Genomic DNA, 22,119 nt, shown 5'->3' on the forward strand with positions numbered 1-22,119 from the left:
TTTACACTGTAATTTAGATTTCAGTTTGAACACACCCCACCCAAATCTAACTCTCTGCACATGTTATATCTGCACCCCTCTGCAGTGCACAAGGTTTTGCCCAACTGCTAACAAATTTGCTGCTGCGATCAACTCTGAATTACCCCCCATGTCTCCAACCCCTACAAATAGTTTTAGTTCTCTCTCTGGTTGCATTCAGCTAAATACAGGGTTGGTGTAAGCCTCTGTGGGGCCCGGGGTGTTTAAGAAAGGGCGGCCTGGGGGAATTGGGATGTTGTATTTGAGATTGTCCATACCTCCCAACGTGACCCATTTCAGGAGGGACAAAATGCTCTCTACCTGGAATTCCCTCTTAATATATGATTGGTGTCACCTGTGTTGAACTATTTAATTGATAAAAAAGGTATGTCAACAGAGGTGATTGCAATCATAAATTAAAAGGGACATCCAGGTAAAGAGAATTTTTTCTCTCCTGGAATGAGTGATTTTGGGAGATATGGATTGTGTATATTAACTTTAAACTAATGGTGTATATCAGATTTAAAGTAATAGTTTAATAATGCCTGGGTACTAAGAATAGGGGATTCTCAAGGGAGCTATAACAATTCAATTGGTATAACTTCTCAAACCACCATATTAATCATTATATCTTCATCAAAAACATATAAGAGTTTGTTTATTGTCATAAAACAAACAATGAATTATTTGACATTGTTATATACGTCTATGACGCAAATATATAAAATAATTTTTACATAAGATCATTCACATCAGTTGTACATAAAAATGATGTTTACAGTATTTCACAGAATTTATCTCTAATGATATCAATAATATTGTGGTTTGAGAAATTGTACCAATTGAATAGTTATAGCTCCCTTGAGAATCCCCTATTCTTTGTATGTTTATCTCGGTACCTCGTCTAACAGGAAGTATTTCTCAAAGGTGTAGCTTTTTATTATTTAGCGCAAAACAGGGTCTTAACAAATACCGTCAATGCCTGGGCACTGTTTATAGCTCCACCTTATTGAGACACAACTATTTCATAAAGTTTCCTGTCAAGGCAGGAAGGAGGAGATGCTGGGTTCCCTGGGACACTTACAGCTTTCTCCCCCCTCCTATCTCTCCTCCAATTGGGAAGTTCCATCAGTATCTAATGAAATATGTACTCCTGTGCCTCTGTCAGTACTGTATACTGTCCGCACATTCTGGCTGCCTGTTTCTACTGTTGGACAAGAGGGAGAGCTAGTGATGTCAAGTGTGTTCTGGCCAGGGTAGAATCCTGAAAGAGGGGGGCCCAGGTTAGAGTATGCCCTGTGCCAACCCCCCCCACCCACCCACCCACCACCACCACCACCACCACCACCACCACCACCACCTTCCCCTCACAATCTGGCTATTGCTAAAAATCCAATCTAGTCTATCAGTCTGTCGCCACCTGGAGTTTACATAAACTCCTACTACAGTGAGCATCAGAACTTGTGGAGTCCAAGTAACTGTGAGAATATAAATCTATATTGAGAAAGGCAACTGCTAATGGTGATGACCTCACTAGTTCTATAACATGTTTCGGGGACTCCTATCCCCTTTATCAAAGAGATCTGCCGTTATGTGTAACCATCTTCAGCAATGAACTTCACCAGTGTTCGAGTGAGCGGCACATTTCATCTATACCCTATCCGTGGCTGCAGCCGGACCCAGCCGTGAGTGAAGACCAGCTTCCGCACTAGACTCCCAGTATTGTTTTTGCGTGGCTGCAAACTTCGTGATTTTATTGTATATCATATTTTAATATTAAACATCAGCTTTTTTGACCATACATTACACTGGACAGTTTCCTGGGGCGATCTAAAAATACCCTTATGTGAACATGTGACAGAATTAATATGTAAGTGATCATCTTTTATGAAGTTATCCCATTTTATTATATATTGAAGAAATTATATCGGGGGTTAAATATACCTTGTTTGACCTGCAGGTGAGAACCCTGATGTAAGTTCTAAATTAAGAGGGTGTGCTTCCCGGCGTACCACTCATGAATATTGAAGGATTTAAGAACAGTATACTGCAAGTGAACACCGCCTACACACAGTTTAATTTTATTTGCATTAGTGTCCTGTGGAGATTTATAGGTGTTCTCCTTTAAACTGTGTGGCTGCAGTTTACTGGTCAGCACATAAACCACATTTTGATTCTTGTGATTGTTAAGAATACTGTAGGCTCAGGCAATTCAATGTTCTGGTCCCAAAAACTTGTAGATTCCCTCAGAATCCAGCTGTGCACCAGCGCTGTGCTGCCTATGGCCACCATCTTGGCACTGCCATATGACAGGGATGTGCGATGAGCTAAATGGCTCAGGAAGCACTGGCTAGCACCAGCGCCAGATTTAAACAAAATATACGAGCCAAAGGGTATATCTGGGCATTATACAGAGGTACAGCAGTATAAACTCCTGGAAATTTGGTGAGTTTTGATAAGAGATGTGCGGAAAAGATAGGCACTGCCTTACCTGCCATAGACTTTTTACTCCAGAGTTTTGGCTATAAAAATGATTAGAATAATGCAAATATGCTTTGTATTTTTCATATACTTTATACAGTCAAAACTCTGGCACAAATGTTAGTATGACAGGAAAGGCTCTGCCTCACCTGCCTCATCCCACTGCATGTCACTGCCATATGGTGTTCCTGGCAGCTACTTCCGTGCAGAACTGTCCCACTTGCCGGGCTCTGACATTTCAGCTGGCACTTCACATGGTAGTCTCCTGGAGCTGTTGACACCAGTATGCCTCCTAGTGAAGCCAGTGATACATCTTGCCTCTGACATTTTAGCTGGCACTTCTAATGGTAGTCTCATGGAGCTATTGACATTGGTATGCCTCCTAGTGAAGCCAGTAACACACAGAGTAGCCTGTCTGTAAATGAGCTGTGTGTTACATACTGCTGCTGCTGAAGGTGATACACCCACCCAGTGGGCTGTCAACGTCATGTAATATTTAATTTTGGCCAGTACTGCTTGTCCACATATCAGTGGTTAAGTGGATAGTAGGTATAATGGCTTTTTGCAGGCCAAAAATTTGTTTTGTTTAACCTCAAGGTACAGACAAGCAATTGCTGTTCTGGTAAAATAGATTTGAGATGGAATTTGGTAGAAGTGACACAGGACTTTAACTGCCAATAATCAGATGCACTAATCGCAGATATTGGCTGAAGATCTAATGCTAGCAAAGCCATCATGGCTTCAGTGATCTGAGCAAATGGATGACAGCATTTATAATTACTTCCTCTTGCAAAGGGTTGTTTCACAGTCAATTGTTGTTTGAAACTACTATTCTTCTTGGTCCCCTTCTTGGATGAAGATTTACCACTGTCAGCAGGAGCCCCAGCATGCAAGAGTTCTTCTGGGGAATTCTGGATTGAGGAGGAGTCAGCTAGCTTGTGCAAATTGGAGGCAGGAGGCCTTCCTTCAATCATTTCTGAGAAGATTGATGATGAAGGTGTTGGTGGTGGAGATTGCATGTGCTAGAATCTAGCTGGGAGCTAGCTGATAATGGACTACTTGGTATTATTCTACCAGAATTTTCAAATTTTCCCAAATACTTTGCTTGCTGCAAATGATATAACAGAGGAGGTTCCTAGGTGTCAATGCCCCTACCTCTTACTTTGGCTGCACAAATGGTACAATGCTACCACTTGTGGCTGACTTGCTTTGACACAAACAACACCCTCATCATCCACATCCTCATTAGCATCAGATACATAAATATCCCTTTCATCCTCTTGCACTTCCACACTACCATCCTCAACGTCAGTGTCACCATCTTTACTTGTACTGCTTATCACCACATTTGCAGAAGGTGCAGAAATGGTGGAAGGATGCTTCTCTTCGAGTACAGTATCAGAACTCATACATAGCACACTTGGACATCCTTAGAGTCTCCTCAGAGATTTTTAAAGTTTGTGAACACAGTTTTAGACAGTGCTTTTTTTCTGCACTGCTTTACCTGCTTTACAGGTGACACCTCTACTACAATCAGAGCGAGAATGTATTGCATCCTCATATGAAGTTACAGAAGAAGATGCCTGGCTGTGTTTGACCCCAGCTCCTGCAATAGGCAGCATGTCATTGAAACAGCAGTAGCACTGGCAGGACCACCAGTCCCAAAAGCCATGGCCTAAAGCCTTTCCTTACCACTGCATGTACTGTATGGCATTTTGTCAATTTTACCTTTTTTGGCAGTAAATTTCTATTTTTATTATTAGAGGTGATGTTTTCTTTAACATAGGGGGTAATTCTGAGTTGATTGCTTGCTAGCTAATTTTAGCAGCCATGCAAACGCTATGCCGCCGCCCACTGGGGAGTGTATTTTAGATTAGCAGAAGTGCGAACGAATGTGCAGCCGAGCTCTGCAAAAACAGTGTGTGCAGTTTCAGAGTAACTCTGAACCTACTCAGCGTTTGCGATCACTTCAGCCTATTCGTGTCCGGTTTTGACGTCATACACCCGCCCAGCAAACGCCAAGCCACGCCTGCGGTTTTTTTTCAGACATGCCTGCGTTTTTGCAAACACTCCCTGAAAACGGTCAGTTGACACCCAGAAACGCCCCCTTCCTGTCAATCTTCTTGTGGCCGTCAGTGTGAAGAAAAACTTTGCAAGAACCTGTGCACAACCACAACGGCCTTTGTATGATAATATTTACCACACACAAAATCACAGGCGCTTCTCTATGAGATTTCAAGGGATACCCAACCTCATTATTATGATGAGAACAAACCTTTAAAAATGACAAAAAAACACAAGCATAGTGTAATACTGTTAAAATATAAATAATCAGAAGGAATGGTTTTTAGATCAAACTCGTACCCAGAACACTCAAGGTAGACAAGTATCAGCTTGGAAGGGAGCGGGCCACAAGCTTATAGATGTTGTTTGTAAATAAACAAAATGTTTTTACACTATTGAGCTCTACTTCATCTGCATGATTATTGTGAATGGACTGTTTGGAGAAGAGTCTATACCCATATGGAGTAGAGAAGGATTGGGACAAACCAAGCTGGTGGCCCACTCCCTTACAAGCCGATACTTGTCTACCTTGAGTAGACCACTGTTCTGGGTACGAGTCTGATCTAAAAACCATTCCTTCTGATCATTTATATTTTAACAGTATTACACTATGCTTGTGTTTTTTGTCATTTTTAAAGGTTTGTTTTCATCATAATAATGAGGTTGGGTATCCCTTGAAATCTCATTGAAAAACGCCTGTGATTTTGTGTGGTAATTATTATCATTCCTTGCTCTATTTATAAGTGTTGGTGACACTTGATACCACTTTTTATTCAGGCTGAATTGTGATCATTATTCTTTGTACAACGGGCTTTGTACCCGTACGACGTGTGTGCGCATTGCGGCCCATACGCATGCACATAAATGCCGCTTTTTCACCTGATCGCTGCGCTGCGAAAATCGGCAGCGAGTGATCAACTCGGAATTTCCCCCATTGTGAAATATTGTTTAGATTTTAGGAGTCCATTTTAAAACTTTATGTCCACTGCACCACCTTTATTACACTTCGAATTACCATCATGACTTGCAGCAACCACAGCATTAGCACTGGGAATTGGCGCTTCTGCTCTTCTATCAACTGATACATACAGATGTAGCTATGTTCATTGTGGCTACACCCGTGCTTGGCCATGCCCTGACAATCACAGGGCACGTTTGCGTCTGGGGGCTCGATGAGCATGGGTACATCTTTATTGACTCACAGCACCTCTAGTAATGGTGGCACCATGTGACATTATTTTTTAACACAGTGTCTGAACACATAAATGTTTTATTTATTTATAATCACATTGCCTAACAGCACTTCTGGTGATTATGACACCTAATGAATGTTATGTTTGAACAAAGTGCCTGAACCTGAACACACACAAGTTTTATTTATTTGTACTGTGAGTCACAGCACTTCTAGTAATGGTGGCACCAGTAGTGGGTCTTGCTACGGGCACACAGGATTTTTGCCTGGGGCGCAGCCTTCAGGAGGGCACCGGGGCCGTCCAGAGGTTGCCACCGCCATGGCAAGATTCTCTACTGGTGGTGCCCCCGGTGCTGTGCGGTGCTGACTGAGCGGTGCGCAATGAAGTCATCGTGCACCGCACTGCATTGTAGGAAAGGCACATAGACACTAGAGATCATGATTGACCTCTAGTGTCTATGCGGTGTTATGGGAGAGACGTCATGATGTCTCTCCCATAGTTCAGAGGAGCGGCACCGACGGCCAGACATGGAGGGCAGCAACAGTCGGGAAGCGGGAGTGGGTATTGTAAGTATAATTATTATTATTTTTTTGTAAGTGGCACCACTCTACTGGGGGCACAAACTAGGGGGAACAACTCTACTGGGGGCAATACTACTGGGGGCACAAACTAGGGGGCACAACAACTGTATTGGGGGAAATATACCTGGGGGCATCACTGACCATGCCCCTTCATGAAGCCATGCCCCTATTTTTTCACCCGGGGCACCACAAGGGCTAGATTCGTCCCTAGGTGGCACCTACTGAATGTTATTTTTTAACACAGTGCATGAACCTGAATACAAACAAGATTTATTGTTTTAAAGACACTGTAACTCACAGCACTTCTAGTAATGATGGCACTTAATGAATGTTGCTTTTTACCACAGTGTTGCAGCCCACAGTCCATAGTGTCTCTATGGGTTTTTATATTTTAATAACATAGTGCTTCTTTAAGTTGAACAGTGCCCCTAAATAGTGTTGTTGTTTTTTTTAAATGACAGTGCCCACACTTGTGGGGGCCCCAGGGCAACTAAGTTGTGGGGGCCCCCACCAATAAATTTGGTGCCCCACCTCCCTTGTGAGGGGGGTATATAGGTGGCAATCATACGCTGGTAAGGAAAGTATAACTCCAAACCTTCAAGCGTTCCCTGAAATCTCACCTATTCAAGCAAGCTTATCCAATTCCACAACCGCTCACATTACCTTCATAAGCTTTCCTATCCAAATATACCCCCACTGTACATTCCACACATATCCTCCACATATTTTCTCTTTCTTTACTTTCCTTTCCTCCTGACCCTGGTTCATCATCGCTGAGATGTGATATGCAGCCCACCGAGAATCTTTATAATCTGGTGGACAACTATTCAATAGATAGCACCTATTCTTGTGTATCCTTGCCTAGTTCCCCATAGATTGTAAGCTTGTGAGCAGGGCCTTCCTACCTCTATGACTGTTTGTTATTACCCAGTTTTGTCTTATCATTGTGTCCAGTTGTAAAGCGCAACGGAATTTGCTGCGCTATATAGGAAACTGTTAATAAATAATAAATAATAAAAATAAAATAAATATAGGTGGCAATCATACCCTGGTGAGGGAGGTATATAGGTGGCAATCATACCCTGGTGAGGGAGGATTATAGGTGCCATTATCAGGTGAGAGCTATGTATATAGGTGACATTACCTTCTAAGGTAGGTATATAGGAGGCATTACCTGGTAAGTGGGGTATATGAATGCCAATATCTGGTAAGGGGGTGGAGATTCCTTGTCCCCCTCAGGCCCATTCCCATGCCATGACTCTTGGGGGTGGACAAGCAGAGCTCAATCACCCTCGCAGCCTGTGTCATCTCTTCTGAGTGATCCAAATCCTGGGCTTTGTGCTAGTTCCCAGGGCCGGTCATCCTCTCTCCCCACTGCACTCTGCCATCAACACATCGGCTGCCATTACTAAGGTCTGAGCTTAGGCAAGCAGTATGCACTGCAGTTCTGACTGTGCATGCAGAACAGCCGCTGCAGCACCTGTCTGAGAATAGGTGCCTCTGGGTACCTATTCTCTGCAATTGCAGGGTCACACTGTGTGTGGGAAACTCTGGATGACCACCCCTGTTTCCCCTCAGTTTGGTACTGAATGTGCAGTTGCTTCTCTGCACTTGTGAAATACTGTACATCTCTGATTTAAGCCAAGTATAAAAAAAGAGATGATGCTGCAACTTTTTTCTAACACCATCTTCTTTTGTGTTACATCTGCAATGTTCATGTTTAAAATGAATTCCTATATGGATAAAGTTGCAGCCCAGCGTCTCTAGCATACTTTGGGATGTAGTTACCAAAGAGTAGGTTTATAGAAGTGGAAATGTTGCCCATAGTAACTAGGGATGCGCGATTGGCACTTTTCGTATTTTGGTTTTGGTTCTAATTCCACTTTTGTGTTTTGGTTTTGGCTTGGTTTTGCCAAAACCACCCTTTCGTGATTTGATTTTGGTTTTGGATCTGTATGATTTAAAAACAAACAAACATAAAAACAGCTAAAATCACAGAATTTGGGGGTCATTTTGCTTCTCCAGTATTATTAACCTCAATAACATTAATTTCCACTCATTTTCAGTCTATTCTGAACACCTCACACCTCATAATATCATTTTTAGGCCTAAAAGTTGCACCGAGGTGGCTGTATGACTAAGCTAAGTGACACAAGTGTGCAGCACAAACACCTGGCCCATCTAGGATTGGCACTGCAGTTGCAGACAAGATGGCATTATTCAAAAACTAGTCCCCAAACAGCACATGATGCAAAGAAGAAAAAGAGGTGCAATGAGGTAGCTGGATGACTAAGCTCAGTGACACAAGTGGCGGCACAAACACCTGGCCCATCTAGGAGTGGCACTGCAGTAGCAGTCAGGATGGCACTTAAAAAAACTAGGCCTCAAACAGCACATTATGCAAAGAAGTAAAAGAGGTGCAATGAGGTAGCATTATGACTAAGCTAAGCGACACAAGTGTGCAGCACAAACAACATGGGACATGCTGGAATTTGCCCAGATGTAATACACGCACAATATTGGTAGCACAGGAGAGTGTACCCCTAAACCACACAGAAACGGCAAAGTCTGTAAAATTAATTTGGATAATAATAACCCTTTTATTTGGAGCTATTATAAAAATATGCAGCACAGGCGAGCGTACCCCTACACTACACAGGGCAAACCCTGTAAAAATTATTTGGATAATATTATAAGTAATGTATATAACCCTTTTATCTGGAGTAAATAATATACAGCACAGGACACCACCACTGGACTTATGGCAGCACAAGACACCATCACTGGACTGATGCAGCACAAGACAGCACCACTGGACTGGACTTATACGGCAGTACCCCGGGACTTAAATGGCAGTACCCTTGGAGTTGTATGGCAGTGTCAGGCAGGATGGCACTTTAAAAAACTAGTCCCCAAACAGCACATGATGCAAAGAAGAAAAAGAGGTGCAAGATGGAATTGTCCTTGGGCCCTCCCACCCTCCTTTATGTTGTATAAACAGGACATGCACACTTTAACAAACCAATCTTTTCAGCGACAGGGTCTGCCTGTATGTACTGAAATGACAGGTTTGTTTGGGCCCCCACCAAAAAAGAAGCAATCAGTCTCTCCTTGTACAAACTGACTCTACAGAGGCAAGATGTTGACCTCATCCTCATCCTCTGGTTCCTCACCCCTTTCACTGTGTACATCCTCCTCCTCACAGAGTATTAATTTGTCCTCACTGGAATCCAACCTTCACAGGTCCCTCTGTACTTTCTGGAGGCAAATGCTGGTAAAGGTCTTCCCGGAGGAATTTATAATTAATTTTGATGAACATCATCTTCTCCACATTTTGTGGAAGTAACCTCCTACGCCGATCGCTAACAAGGTTACCGGCTGCACTAAACACTCTTTCAGAGTACACACTGGAGGGGGGGGCAACTTAGGTAAAATAAAGCCAGTTTGTGCAAGGGCATCCAAATTGCCTCTTTTTCCTGCCAGTATACATATGGACTGTATGACATGCCTACTTGGATGCTGTCACTCATATAATCCTCCACCATTCTTTCAATGGTGACAGAATCATATGCAGTGACAGACAAGTCAGTAATCGTTGGCAGGTCCTTCAGTCCGGACCAGATGTCAGCACTTGCTCCTGACTTCCATGCATCACCACCAGCGGGTGGGCTCGTAAATCTTATCCTTTTCCTTGCAGCCCCAGTTGCAGGAGAAAGTGAAGGAGTAGCTGTTGATGGGTTACGTTCCGCTTCAGTTGTCAATTTTCTCACCAGCAGGTCTTTGACCCAGACTTGTGTCTGCCAGAAAGAGAGATGCAGTACAACAAAGGCTTTAAACCTAGGATAGAGCACTGTGGCCAAAATGTAGTGCTCTGATTTCAACAGATTGACCACCCTTGAATCCTGGCAAAGCAAATTAAGGGCTCCATCCACAAGTCCCACATACTTTGCGGAATCGCTCCATCTTAGCTCCTCCTAAAATCTCTCCAGCTTCTTCTGCAAAAGCCTGATGAGGGGAATGACCTGACTCAAGCTGGCAGGGTCTGATCTGACTTCACGTGTGGCAAGTTCAAAGGGTTGGAGAACCTTGCACACGACAGAAATCATTATCCACTGCGCTCGAGTCAGGTGCATTTCCCCTCCTGTGCCTATATCATAGGCTTGAATGGCCTTTTGCTGCTCCTCTATCCTCTGAAGCATATAGTGTTGAAATCCCCCCTTGTTACCACCTTTTTCTTCAGGTGATGGCAGGGCAGTTTCAGGCGTGTTTGATGGCACTCCAGTCTTCGGCATGCAGTGGCTGGATGCCGAAAGTTGCCCGCAATTTTTCGGGCCACCAACAGTATCTCCTGCATGCCCCTGTTATTTAAAAAAAAATTCTGTACCACCAAATTAATTGTATGTGCAAAACATGGGATGTGCTGGAATTTGCCCAGATGTAATGCACGCACAATATTGGTGGCGTTGTCCGATATCACGAATCCCCAGGAGAGTCTAATTGGGGTAAGCCAATGTGCAATGATGTTCCTCAATTTCTGTAAGAGGTTGTCAGCGGTGTGCCTCTTACGTAAAGCGGTGATACATAGCGTAGCCTGCCTAGAAACGAGTTGACGTTTGCGAGATGCTGCTACTGTTGCCGCTGCTGTTGTTGTTGCTGCGGAAGGCAATACATCTACCGAGTGGGCTGTCACAGTCATATAGTCCTTAGTCTGCCCTGTTCCACTTGTCCACATGTCCATGGTTAAGTGGACAGTGGGTACAACTGCATTTTGTAGGACACTGAGGACACTTTTTCTGATGTCTCTATACCTTCTTGGTATTGCCTGCCTAGTGAAGTGGAACCTAGATGGGATTTGATACTGAGGACACAGTACCTCAAACAATTCTCTAAGTCCCACTGAACTAATGGCGGAAACCAGATGCACGTCTAACACCAACATAGCTGTCAAGGCCTCAGTTATCCGCTTTGCAAAAGGATGACTGCTGTCATACTGTATTTCATCTTCCTCACAAAGGACTGTTGGACAGTCAATTGCTTAGTTGAAGTAGTACAAGTGGTCTTCCGACTTCCCCTCTGGGATGGCGATCAACAGCAGCGGAAGCAACAGCAGGCGTACCACTCAAGGATCCTCCGGGGGAATCCCAGTTAGGAGAGGACTCCTCAGTCTTGCCAGTGGCATGGCCTGCAGGACTACTGACGTTCCTGACTGAGGAGGAAGTTGGTAGTGTGGCTTGCAGGAGCTTGGGGACAAGAGGAAGAAGGGATTTAGGTGTCAGTGGACTGCTTACGCTCTTACCCAAAGTTTCACAACTTGACATTGACTTCTGATGAATGTGCCACAGGTGACATACAGTATAAGGGAGGATGTTCCTAGGTGGCTAACATCCTTATCCCTACTTATTACAGATTGACAGAGGCAACACACGTCTTGACACCTGTTGTCCGGATTTGTGGAGAAATAATTCCACACCGAAGAGGTGGCTTTTTTGGTATTTTGCCCAGGCATCACAATGGGCTTATTCATCCCACGGACAACAGGTGTCTCCCCCGGTGCCTCATTTAAACAAACCACATCACCATCAGAATCCTCATCGTCAACTTCCTCCTCAGTGCCAGCAACACCCATATCCTCATCCTGGTGTACTTCAACAGTGACATCTTCAATTTGATTATCAGGAACTGGACTGTGGGTGCTCCTTCCAGCACTTGCAGTGGGCGTGAAAATGGTGAAAGGAGCCACCTCTTCCCATCCAGTGTTGGGAAGGTCAGGCATCGCAACAGCCGACACACTTGGACTTTACTTGGGGATTTGTGATACCATTTCAGAACGCACAGTTCTTTTCTGTGCTTTTTCCAGCTTAACTCTTTTCATTTTTCTAGCGGGAGGATGAGGGCTTCCATCGTCATGTGACACTGAACCACTAGTCATGAACATTGGCCAGGGCCTTAGCCATTCCTTGCCACTCCGTGTCGTAAATGGCATATTGGCAAGTTTACGTTTCTTCTCAGACAATGTAAATTTTTGAGGGGGTCTTTTTACTGAACTTTGGCTTTTTGGATTTTACATGCCCTCTACTATCACATTGGGCATCAGTCTTGGCAGATGACGTTGATGGCATTTCATTGTCTATGTCATGACTAGTGGCAGCAGCTTCAGCACTAGGAGGACGTGGTTCTTGATCTTTCCCTATTTTATCCTCCAAATTTTTGTTCTACATTATTTTTCTAGAGTTATATAACACAATATGCAGCACAGGAGAGCGTACTCCTATACCACACAGGGCAAAATCTGTAAAAATTATTTGGATTAAATATTAATAACCCCTTTATTTGGAGTTAATAATATACAGCACAGGACAGCACCACTGAACTTATATGGCAGCACAACTGGACTGATGCAGGACAACACAGCACCACTGCAATGGACTGGATTTATACAGCAGCACTGGACATATGGCAGCAGAGGACACCACTGTGAATGGTCACTGGACTGACTGATGCAAAGGACACTACCACTGGTCTGATGCAGGACAACACAGCAACACTTTAAGGGACTTATTCATATATTATACAGCAGTACTGGGCATATGGCAGCAGAAGACACCACTGTAAATGGTCACTGGACTGACTGACTGACTGACTGACTGACTGACTGACTGACAGGACACTACCACTGGTCTGATGCAGGACAACACAGCAACACTTTAAGGGACTTATTAATATATTATACAGCAGCACTGGGCATATGGCAGCATAGGACACCACTGTGAATGGTCACTGGACTTACTGACTGATGCACAGGACACTATCACTGGTCTGATGCAGGACAACATAGCAACACTTTAAGGGACTTATTAATATATTATACAGCAGCACTGGGCATATGGCAGCAGAGGACACCACTGTGAATTGTCACTGGACTGAATGACTGATGCACAGGACACTACCACTGGTCTGATGCAGGACAACACAGCAACACTTTAAGGGACTTATTATATTATACAGTAGCACTGGGCATATGGCAGCAGAGGACACCACTGTGAATGGTCACTGGACTGACTGACTGACTGATGCACAGGATACTACCACTGGTTTGATGCAGGACAACACAGCAACACTCTAAGGGAGTTATTAATATATTATACAGCAGCACTGGACATATGGCAGCAGAGGACACCACCACTGTGACTGATGCAGCACAACACAGCACCACTGAACTGATGCAGCACAACACAGCAACACTTGACATATGGCAGCAGAGGACACAAGTATTGTAACTGGACAGATTCAGCACAAGACACGGACACTGAGGACACTGAGAGAACAGAGACACGTCCTCTCTCTACACTGTCCAATGCCGGAGTGAAAATAGCGGCTACACGTGGGTCCTTATATGGAATCCAAACCCCGTGAAAATCCGACAGTGGGATGATGATGTTTTGCCTCGTTCTGGTTTCCAAGTCAGGCGGGAAAACCCGAGCCTGACTCATAGTCGGGCTCTGAGCGTGAAGTTCGGGGGGGGGTTCGGTTCTCTTAGAATCGAACCCGCTCATCCCTAATAGTAACGAATCAGATTCTAGCTATTATATTCTAGAAGGTGCTAGATTTATGATAAATTGAATCTGATTCGTTGATATGAGCAACATCTCTGCTTCCATAAACCAGCACTTTAGTAAATATACCCATTCCAGTGGTGTTTCACCATCCAGGAAATCATAGCAGAACATGGGCAAGAGCTATGGTTTTACAGCTGTTTTCTGTTTAGCATTCTCAATATTGTATATAATTTTACTCTTACTGATATTACTAATTTTTACTAAATACAAGCTTGTCTCACCTCACAGATAGAAGGGTGAGGGAAAGCAGTTAAACAAATTATTCATATTTCATCTATTTAGCTTTCTAGTGCATTTTTTATTTCACTCGGTACCACACATGAGACTTATATACAAGCTACAAGAATCAGGGCTAGGAAGCACAATATGCACTTGGGTCAAAAACTGGTTAGATAATAGGAAGCAGCGCGTTGTGGTTAATGGATCTTTTTCAACTTGGACTGAAGTGCTAAGTGGTGTGCCGCAAGGCTCAGTATTAGGACCGCTATTTTTCAATATTTTCATTAACGACCTAACAGAAGGTCTAGAGAGCATGGTGTCAATTTTTGCAGATGATACCAAATTGTGTAAGGCTATAAATACAGAGGAGGATGCTGAGTCTCTTCAGAACGACTTAGTTAAATTAGAAGCATGGGCAGCCAAATGGAGAATGCGCTTCAACACAGACAAGTGTAAGGTAATGCACTGTGGTAACAAGAACAAAAATTACACCTACCTACTAAATGGGGTAAAATTAGGGGATTCTGTACTGGAAAAGGACTTAGGTGTCCTCATAGATAGCAAGCTAAGCAGTAGTACCCAAAGTAGGACTGCAGCAAAGAAGGCTAATAAGATATTAGCATGCATAAAACGGGGTATTGATGCTAAGGACGAGAGTATTATACTCCCGTTATATAAATCACTAGTGAGGCCACACCTTGAATACTGTGTACAGTTCTGGGCACCGTACTACAAAAAGGATATCCTGGAGCTTGAAAAGGTACAGAGGAGGGCGACCAAACTAATTAAGGGCATGGAGACGATGGAATACAAGGAAAGGCTTGAAAGACTAGGCATGTTTACATTGGAAAAGCGGAGACTAAGAGGGGATATGATCAACAACTACAAATATATAAGGGGATAATACACAGAGCTTGCGCTGGACCTGTTTTTGGTTAGATCAACACAGAGGACTCGTGGACACTCGCTCAGGGTAGAGGAAAGGAGATTCCGCACAATACGGCGTAAAGGCTTTTTCACGGTAAGGACAATACGTGTTTGGAATTCCCTGCCCGAGGGAGTTGTAATGGCGGAATCTGTCAACACCTTTAAGAATGGGTTAGATAAATTCCTATTGGATAAGGATATCCAGGGGTATGGTGCATAGTCATGCATTATAGTTACTATAAATAGGGATAAAATGCAATGGCTGACAGCAGCATCAGTCAGAAATTTTAGTCAAATCATCATGCATAGGACACCACAAATAGGTTGAACTCGATGGACAATTGTCTTTTTTCAACCTCAGATACTATGTTACTCGGTTAAGTCTCTTTACTTATATATGAACAGATTCCAGATAAAAATAACACCTTATGGGGGTCATTCCAAGTTGTTCGCTCGCAAGCTGCTTTTAGCAGCTTTGCACACGCTAAGCCGCCGCCTACTGGGAGCGAATCTTAGCTTATCAAAATTGCGAACGAAAGATTAGCAGAATTGCGAATAGACACTTCTTAGCAGTTTCTGAGTAGCTCCAGACTTACTCGGCATCTGCGATCAGTTCAGTCAGTTTCGTTCCTAGTTTGACGTCACAAACACACCCAGCGTTCGCCCAGACACTTCTCCGTTTCTCCAGCCACTCCCGCGTTTTTCCAAGACACGGTAGCGTTTTTTCACACACTCCCATAAAACGGCCAGTTTTCGCCCAGAAACACCCACTTCCTGTCAATCACATTACGATCACCAGAACGAAGAAAAAACCTTGTAATGCCGTGAGTAATATACCTAACTGCATAGCAAATTTACTTGGCGCAGTCGCACTGCGGACATTGCGCATGCGCATTAGCGACTAATCGCTCCGTTGCGAGAAAAAAATAACGAGCGAACAACTCGGAATGACCCGCTATATTTTTATTACAAAAAATATCCAGGTATTTATCACGATAAAGGTTTATAATGATTCACTGCACCAAATTTTAAAAATGGAACAATTAAATTATTTTCTTTTATCAGTATTGTTACAGCAGTGACCTGTCGTAATACAGAAATTGTTTCTTAAAAACATCTCTGCAGAGAAAAATCGTACACTGTCTTTTTGTTAATAAGTAATCTGGGTGATGAGCAAATTGATTCTTAAACTGGTTCAAAGAATGAATTCAATAATGTGAAAATTTTACAGTATTTCGCAATTATTTAATTGATCAAAAAATACATTTAGACAGGTTTCTCCTTGTGTGAACCAGCTCAAATTTAAACTTCAGTTTATACATCTTTAAAACTTTTTGGTGTACTGCAAATCTGGAAAGCAAATTAAAAAAGGTGTTCTTCTAACTGTAAAATAACAGTAACAAATTGTTTTTCTCTTTTCTCTTTTCCTTTGGTTAACTTATTTACAGTTAATCATCTTCATCTACCTACGCGTTCATACCCAGGCATGATCAAAATTCACATAAAAATAACTAAATACTAATTATTAAGGAATAAATACATTAAGAAAAAATATTTGAAAACACAAATGTTCATGTGAATCGTAAACTTAAATTATGAATGCAAGCAATGTACAATGAACTTCTACCACAAATAGCAAACTCTGAATGCAAATGGGTAGCCAGGAAGCAAACTTGGGCTACAAATGTAAAAATAATGTCTACAGAGTTATGTGCCATAAAAAAGTTTGGACCATTGGAGCTGGTAAACTTTTATCATATTATTAACTGGTTAAAAACTTTCTTGCATCTCTGCCAGCCAGTAATTCATTACTGGTACAGTACATTTCTGGAAAGATAACTTTCTATCACACTAATTATTAATGATACCAAAGGGAATTTCATGTGTTTAATTGTTCTTTTGAGACACAACATTTTTAGATACTAAATTATTAAAAGGGAAGAAAGGAGAGAACTTTTCTCTTTAATAAATGGCAAGTGCACTATAACAATGAGTGATCCACTTCAAAGGTATTATAAGGTATGTCATTAAGCGCATGGAAATCTATGTCCATAATGTAGACATCTTTATTGTACATCCTATTGCTTGCTGAGTTTTTGAGAAAAGAGTCTTTGACACTGAAACTAGTCAGGTACATACAGCATGGAATCCTACCTCTCATATTGCTCACTGAAACTGCCTAGGATTTGCATCATATTTTGTCATCCAGTGACAGCCGTCTTAAAATCTCCTACTGACAAGAAATCATAACTGCTGCTGCAACTACATTTTGGATTGAGAAATCAAGCACCTTACTTATAAACTGGATTATAACAGATAGGACTGTGTGAGACATAAATGGCATTAAATAGTTTACATTGACTTGATCCAAAACTGGCAAAAGCACAAAAATGGTTAAACAAGTAAGGTAACAAGACCCCTCACGTGTGTAGTGTTCTATATTTTATTCTAATTTCCCACCAGTCCAGAGCAGGTTGACCACTGCTTCCCCTCATGGCCATTAGAATGTGTCTCATATCACTCATACTGTCCTATCATCAGTAGCAAGATGGCAGGTCTGCCAGAAACACGGTCAAGCACTGAGGTGTGTAGTGTGATCAGATTTCTGCATCTAAAGCAGCAGAAATTCATCGCTAACTTGTATTGTGATAATGTCATATCGTGGAAAGAGATATGGGTTTGGTGCACTGCCTTTGATAATGGCAGGACAGATGTTCAAAATGAGCAATGATGTGACTGGCCATGCACATACATCAAGCAATGCACTAAACCCAATCCTGTTTCCAGTTTACTTGATACTTTACTTAATAAACCACCCTGGTAGTTTTATACATGCAGTACCTGCACTTTGGTAAATAGAGGCTATTTGTCACTGCACTAACTCTGGAACACTAATGCGGGCTTATGCTAAATGCATCCTGTTGTGTAATAATGAGATAACTGCTTGAACCATATTAACAACTTACATAATTATTGTTTACATTATATTATGAAACCTAATAATGTATAATGAGAAATAAATGATTGTGCTTACACTGTTAGCATGAATACATATACTCGTAGCATGGACCTCCTAGTTGATAGGATGAATAACCTTCCTTTTCATGGAATATATAGTACAACAATAATCCTTTTCATTCAATTTGAATACCAAACTAAATTGAGTCCTTTGAATCAAATCCAATAATAGGACAAATAAACTGAAAAAGAAGAAGGAACACAATAGTGCAAACAGGAGACTGTTTAATGGTTTAGATTTTGCACTCACAGTAATTGGTATTATGAAGCATGTAACAAATTGTTGGTACACAGGTACATTTGAATCCAGTAGATCCCTTGTTGATTTACAGATAAATAAGGATACTGGAAAATAAAAGGAATGCAATAGTGCAGACACGCTAGTAATAGGGTAGCTATTTAATCATAACTAAAATGCACTCACAAACGTTCATAAATAAAAAAAATATAGCAATTCACTGGTACATGGAGGCACACATATACTCATCGGACAGTCAATTTTTAAATGTCCCACAGAGTTCCGGATACTCAAATGTTCCCACAAAGAAAGTCCTGGTAATGGTTGCTCCATTTCCAGTGGATAAAAATATAGCCACATTGCTTTTTGCATATCAAGGCCACCCGGGTTCTTCCTCAGAAGCGTTAGTGGCTAGTGTTTCGGTGAACATATTTATACCCCCTTTCAATTATCCTAATTAGGCTTATCAGCCATTATTACAAAGAACTTCCTGCTTCCGCCACTCACAGCCGCGGACAGGAAGTGACGTTATGCGTTCCATTGGCAATTTGCCACTTCCTGTTTCTGCCGCCTGTACTACATTTTTCAACCATTGGTCTTAAAGACAAAGGCATACCTGAAAGACACAGGTGATGTTTTAAGAAAATTAAATGATTTACCATGTACCAATTCAAGCATTCTATGTAGTGCTGATGTAAGCACACTGTATACTGTCTTCAGTAAAGAAAAGGGTATTCAAGCTGTGTCTTATTTTCTTAACAAAAGTAAATATGATGAACCCACAAATTTTTTTATTCATAATGGGATCAGTTTCATTTCATTCTGTGGGACCTTTGAAAATTGACTGTCCGATGAGTATATGTGTGCCTTCATATACCAGTAAATTGCTATATATTTTTATTTATGAACGTTAGTGAGTGCATTTTATTTATGATTAAATAGCTACCTAATTACTTGGGTGTCTGCACTATTGCGTTCTTTTTATTTTCCAGTATCCTTATTTATCTGTAAATCATTGAGGGATCTACTGGATTCGAATTTACCTCTGTTTACCAACAATTTGTTACATGCTTCATAATATCAAAGTCTGTGAGTGCAAAATCTAAACCATTATACAGTCTCCTGTACTTTTGGCTGTCTGCACTATTGTGTTCCTTCTTCTTTTTCAGTTTATTTGACCTATTATTGGATTTAATTCAAAGGACTCAATTTGGTTTGGTTTTCAAATTGAATGAAAAGGATTATTATTGTTATTATCCTTTATTTATATGGTGTCACTTACAGAGTACATAAATAAATAATCAAAACAGGAAAACAGCAATTTACAGTTGACGACAATATAGGACAAGTATAGGTTAAAAAAACATAGTTACATCAGCAGATGACACTGGAATAAGTATCAGGTGGCAGAAGACTGCTGGATTTTGTGCAGTTGATTATTAAAGTAAGAAAGGATAAGCACATGACGGAAGAGGGCCCTACTTGTGAGAGCTTACATTCTAAAGGGGAAGGGTAGACAGACAGGTGTGACACAGATGGGGTACATGGAGAACGTGTATTGTGTATTGAATATTGTTGTATATTCCATGAAAAGGAAGGTTATTCATCCTATCAAGGTCCATGCTACGAGTATATGTATAATATTCATGCTAACAGTGTAAGCGTAATCATACATTTTATTACTTTATGATCTTGTATGGAAAAATAGTGACATTTTCCTAAAGTGTATATGCTGCTACAATACACTGTTTAATCAGGGTAAAAAACCTCACAATGAACTGCTTTCTCTGTTGTCATTTAGCCATGTAAGCCAGTACTTTTTTGAGCTTTACCACCCCAATGGTAATATCTGTTTTTAGTATAATCAAATTTAAGTTAGGCCTTCTATAAGAAGAAAGTCTATAACATTTATTTTCATAAGCAGGTTAAAAAGGTTTTTTCTTTATAGAAAGAAATGCCTTTTATTGGCAGAGTTATATTTACTATATATTGAATAGTTGTTTTAACATTTATTTTGCAGATATACTGTAACTAAGTTGTGGAACGGTAGAAAGCTTTTGTTTTGAAGTTTAATGAATATGGTGGGGGTATATAGTTTGAGGTTTCTGAGTATACTGTAGGTACAATACTTTACTTTATATTCACACTAAAGTCTAAACTAAAGAGAATTCCACTATGGTATGTTGAGTTAGAAAATGTCTGACTGTGCAGCTTGTAATTATTTCTAGTAGCCTATTCATTATCCCAATACACATGTAATTACAATCGTTTATGCATGTGTTAAGTTACAGGCCTAGACATTATTTAGGGGTCCAATGTGCCCCGCCACCGTATTCATTAAACTTCAAAACAAAAGCTTTCTACCATTCCACTACTTAGTTATATCTGCAAAATAAATGTTAAAACAACAATTAAAAAAAATCATGCAAAACCGTATGAAACATGAAGAAACCATGTCAACCAGCAGGTAACATGAAGAAGCCATGCTAACCAGCAGGTAACATGAAGAAATCATGCCAACCAGGATGAAACATGAAGTAATCATGCCAACCATCATGCAACCCGAAGAAAACATGTTATCTAGCATGAAACAGGAAGCAACCATGCCAATCAGCATGTAACCTGAAGAAAACATGCTAACCATGCATGAAAGATGAACAGCAACAGCTGACCCAATACTTAGCCAAGTAGTAACACAGGAAAACGAAGCACTGGGCGGGCGCCCAGCATCCTCTATGGACTACGAGAAAAGGATTTACTGGTAGGTAATTAAAATCCTATTTTCTCTTACATCCTAGAGGATGCTGGGGTTTCATTTAGTACCATGGGGATGTACCAAAGCTCCCAGTTCGGGAGGGAGAGTGCTGAGGATCCTGCAAAATGGAGAGACCAAACTTTAGGTCCTCAGATGCCAAAGTATCGAACTTGTAGAACTTCAGCAAACGTGTTTGACCCCGACCAAGCAGCTGGTCGGCAAAGCTGTAAAGCTGAGATACCCCGGGCAGCTGCCCAAGAACAACCCACTGTACGAGAAGAATGGGCCTTAATAGATCTTGGACATGAGAGGCCTGCAGTAGAATAAGCATGCTGGAAAGTAAACCCGATCCAGCGAGCAAATGACTGCTTAGAAGCAGGACACCCAACCGTGTTGGGACCACAAAGGACAAACAGAGCGTCCGACTACCTGTGATGAGAAGTCCTATTCACAGAAACTTTCAAAGCCCTCACAACATCCAAGGACTGTGAAGTAATTGAGGAGTCGGTAGCCACTGGCACCACAGTAGGTTGGTGATATGAAAAACCGACACAACCCTTGGAAGAAATTGCTGACGCGTTCTGAATTCAGCTCCATCTTCATGTAAAAACAAGTAGGGGCTCTTGCATGACAATGCCCCCAATTTTGACACCCGTCAAGCAGATGCCAATGCCAACAATGTGACCACCGTCCAAGTTAGAAACTTGACGTCCACCTCCTATAAAGGCTTGAACCAATCCGACTGCAGGAACTGCACCACCACATTAAGATCCCAAGGTGCCATAGGAGGCACAAAGGATGGCTGGATATGCTGAATCCCTATCAAGAAAGTCTGAATCTCAGGGAGAGCAGCCAATTATTTCTGGAAGAAAACGGACAAGGCCGAAATCTGGACCTTTATGGAGACCAAACGAAGGCCCACAACCACACCTGCTTGCAGAAAGAGGAGAAACCATCCTAGTTGAAACTCCTCCGTAGGAAACTTCTTGGATTCACACCAAGACACATA

At 41.8% G+C, this 22,119-nt stretch overlaps 1 protein-coding gene across 1 annotated transcript in view; it reads left to right on the forward strand.

Moving 5' to 3' along the window:
- The first annotated feature begins 4,978 nt into the window (after positions 1-4,978).
- The window catches only part of LOC134970256 (olfactory receptor 6M1-like), a 52,639-nt gene continuing 35,498 nt past the window's right edge, over positions 4,979-22,119 (forward strand). Inside the window, exon 1 of the mRNA XM_063946272.1 lies at positions 4,979-5,113. Within this exon, the coding sequence (XP_063802342.1) occupies positions 4,979-5,113 (135 nt within the window). The remainder of the gene's footprint in view (positions 5,114-22,119) is intronic.

The sequence above is a fragment of the Pseudophryne corroboree genome, chromosome 1 (assembly GCF_028390025.1).
Source record: "Pseudophryne corroboree isolate aPseCor3 chromosome 1, aPseCor3.hap2, whole genome shotgun sequence".
Lineage (NCBI taxonomy): Eukaryota > Metazoa > Chordata > Amphibia > Anura > Myobatrachidae > Pseudophryne > Pseudophryne corroboree.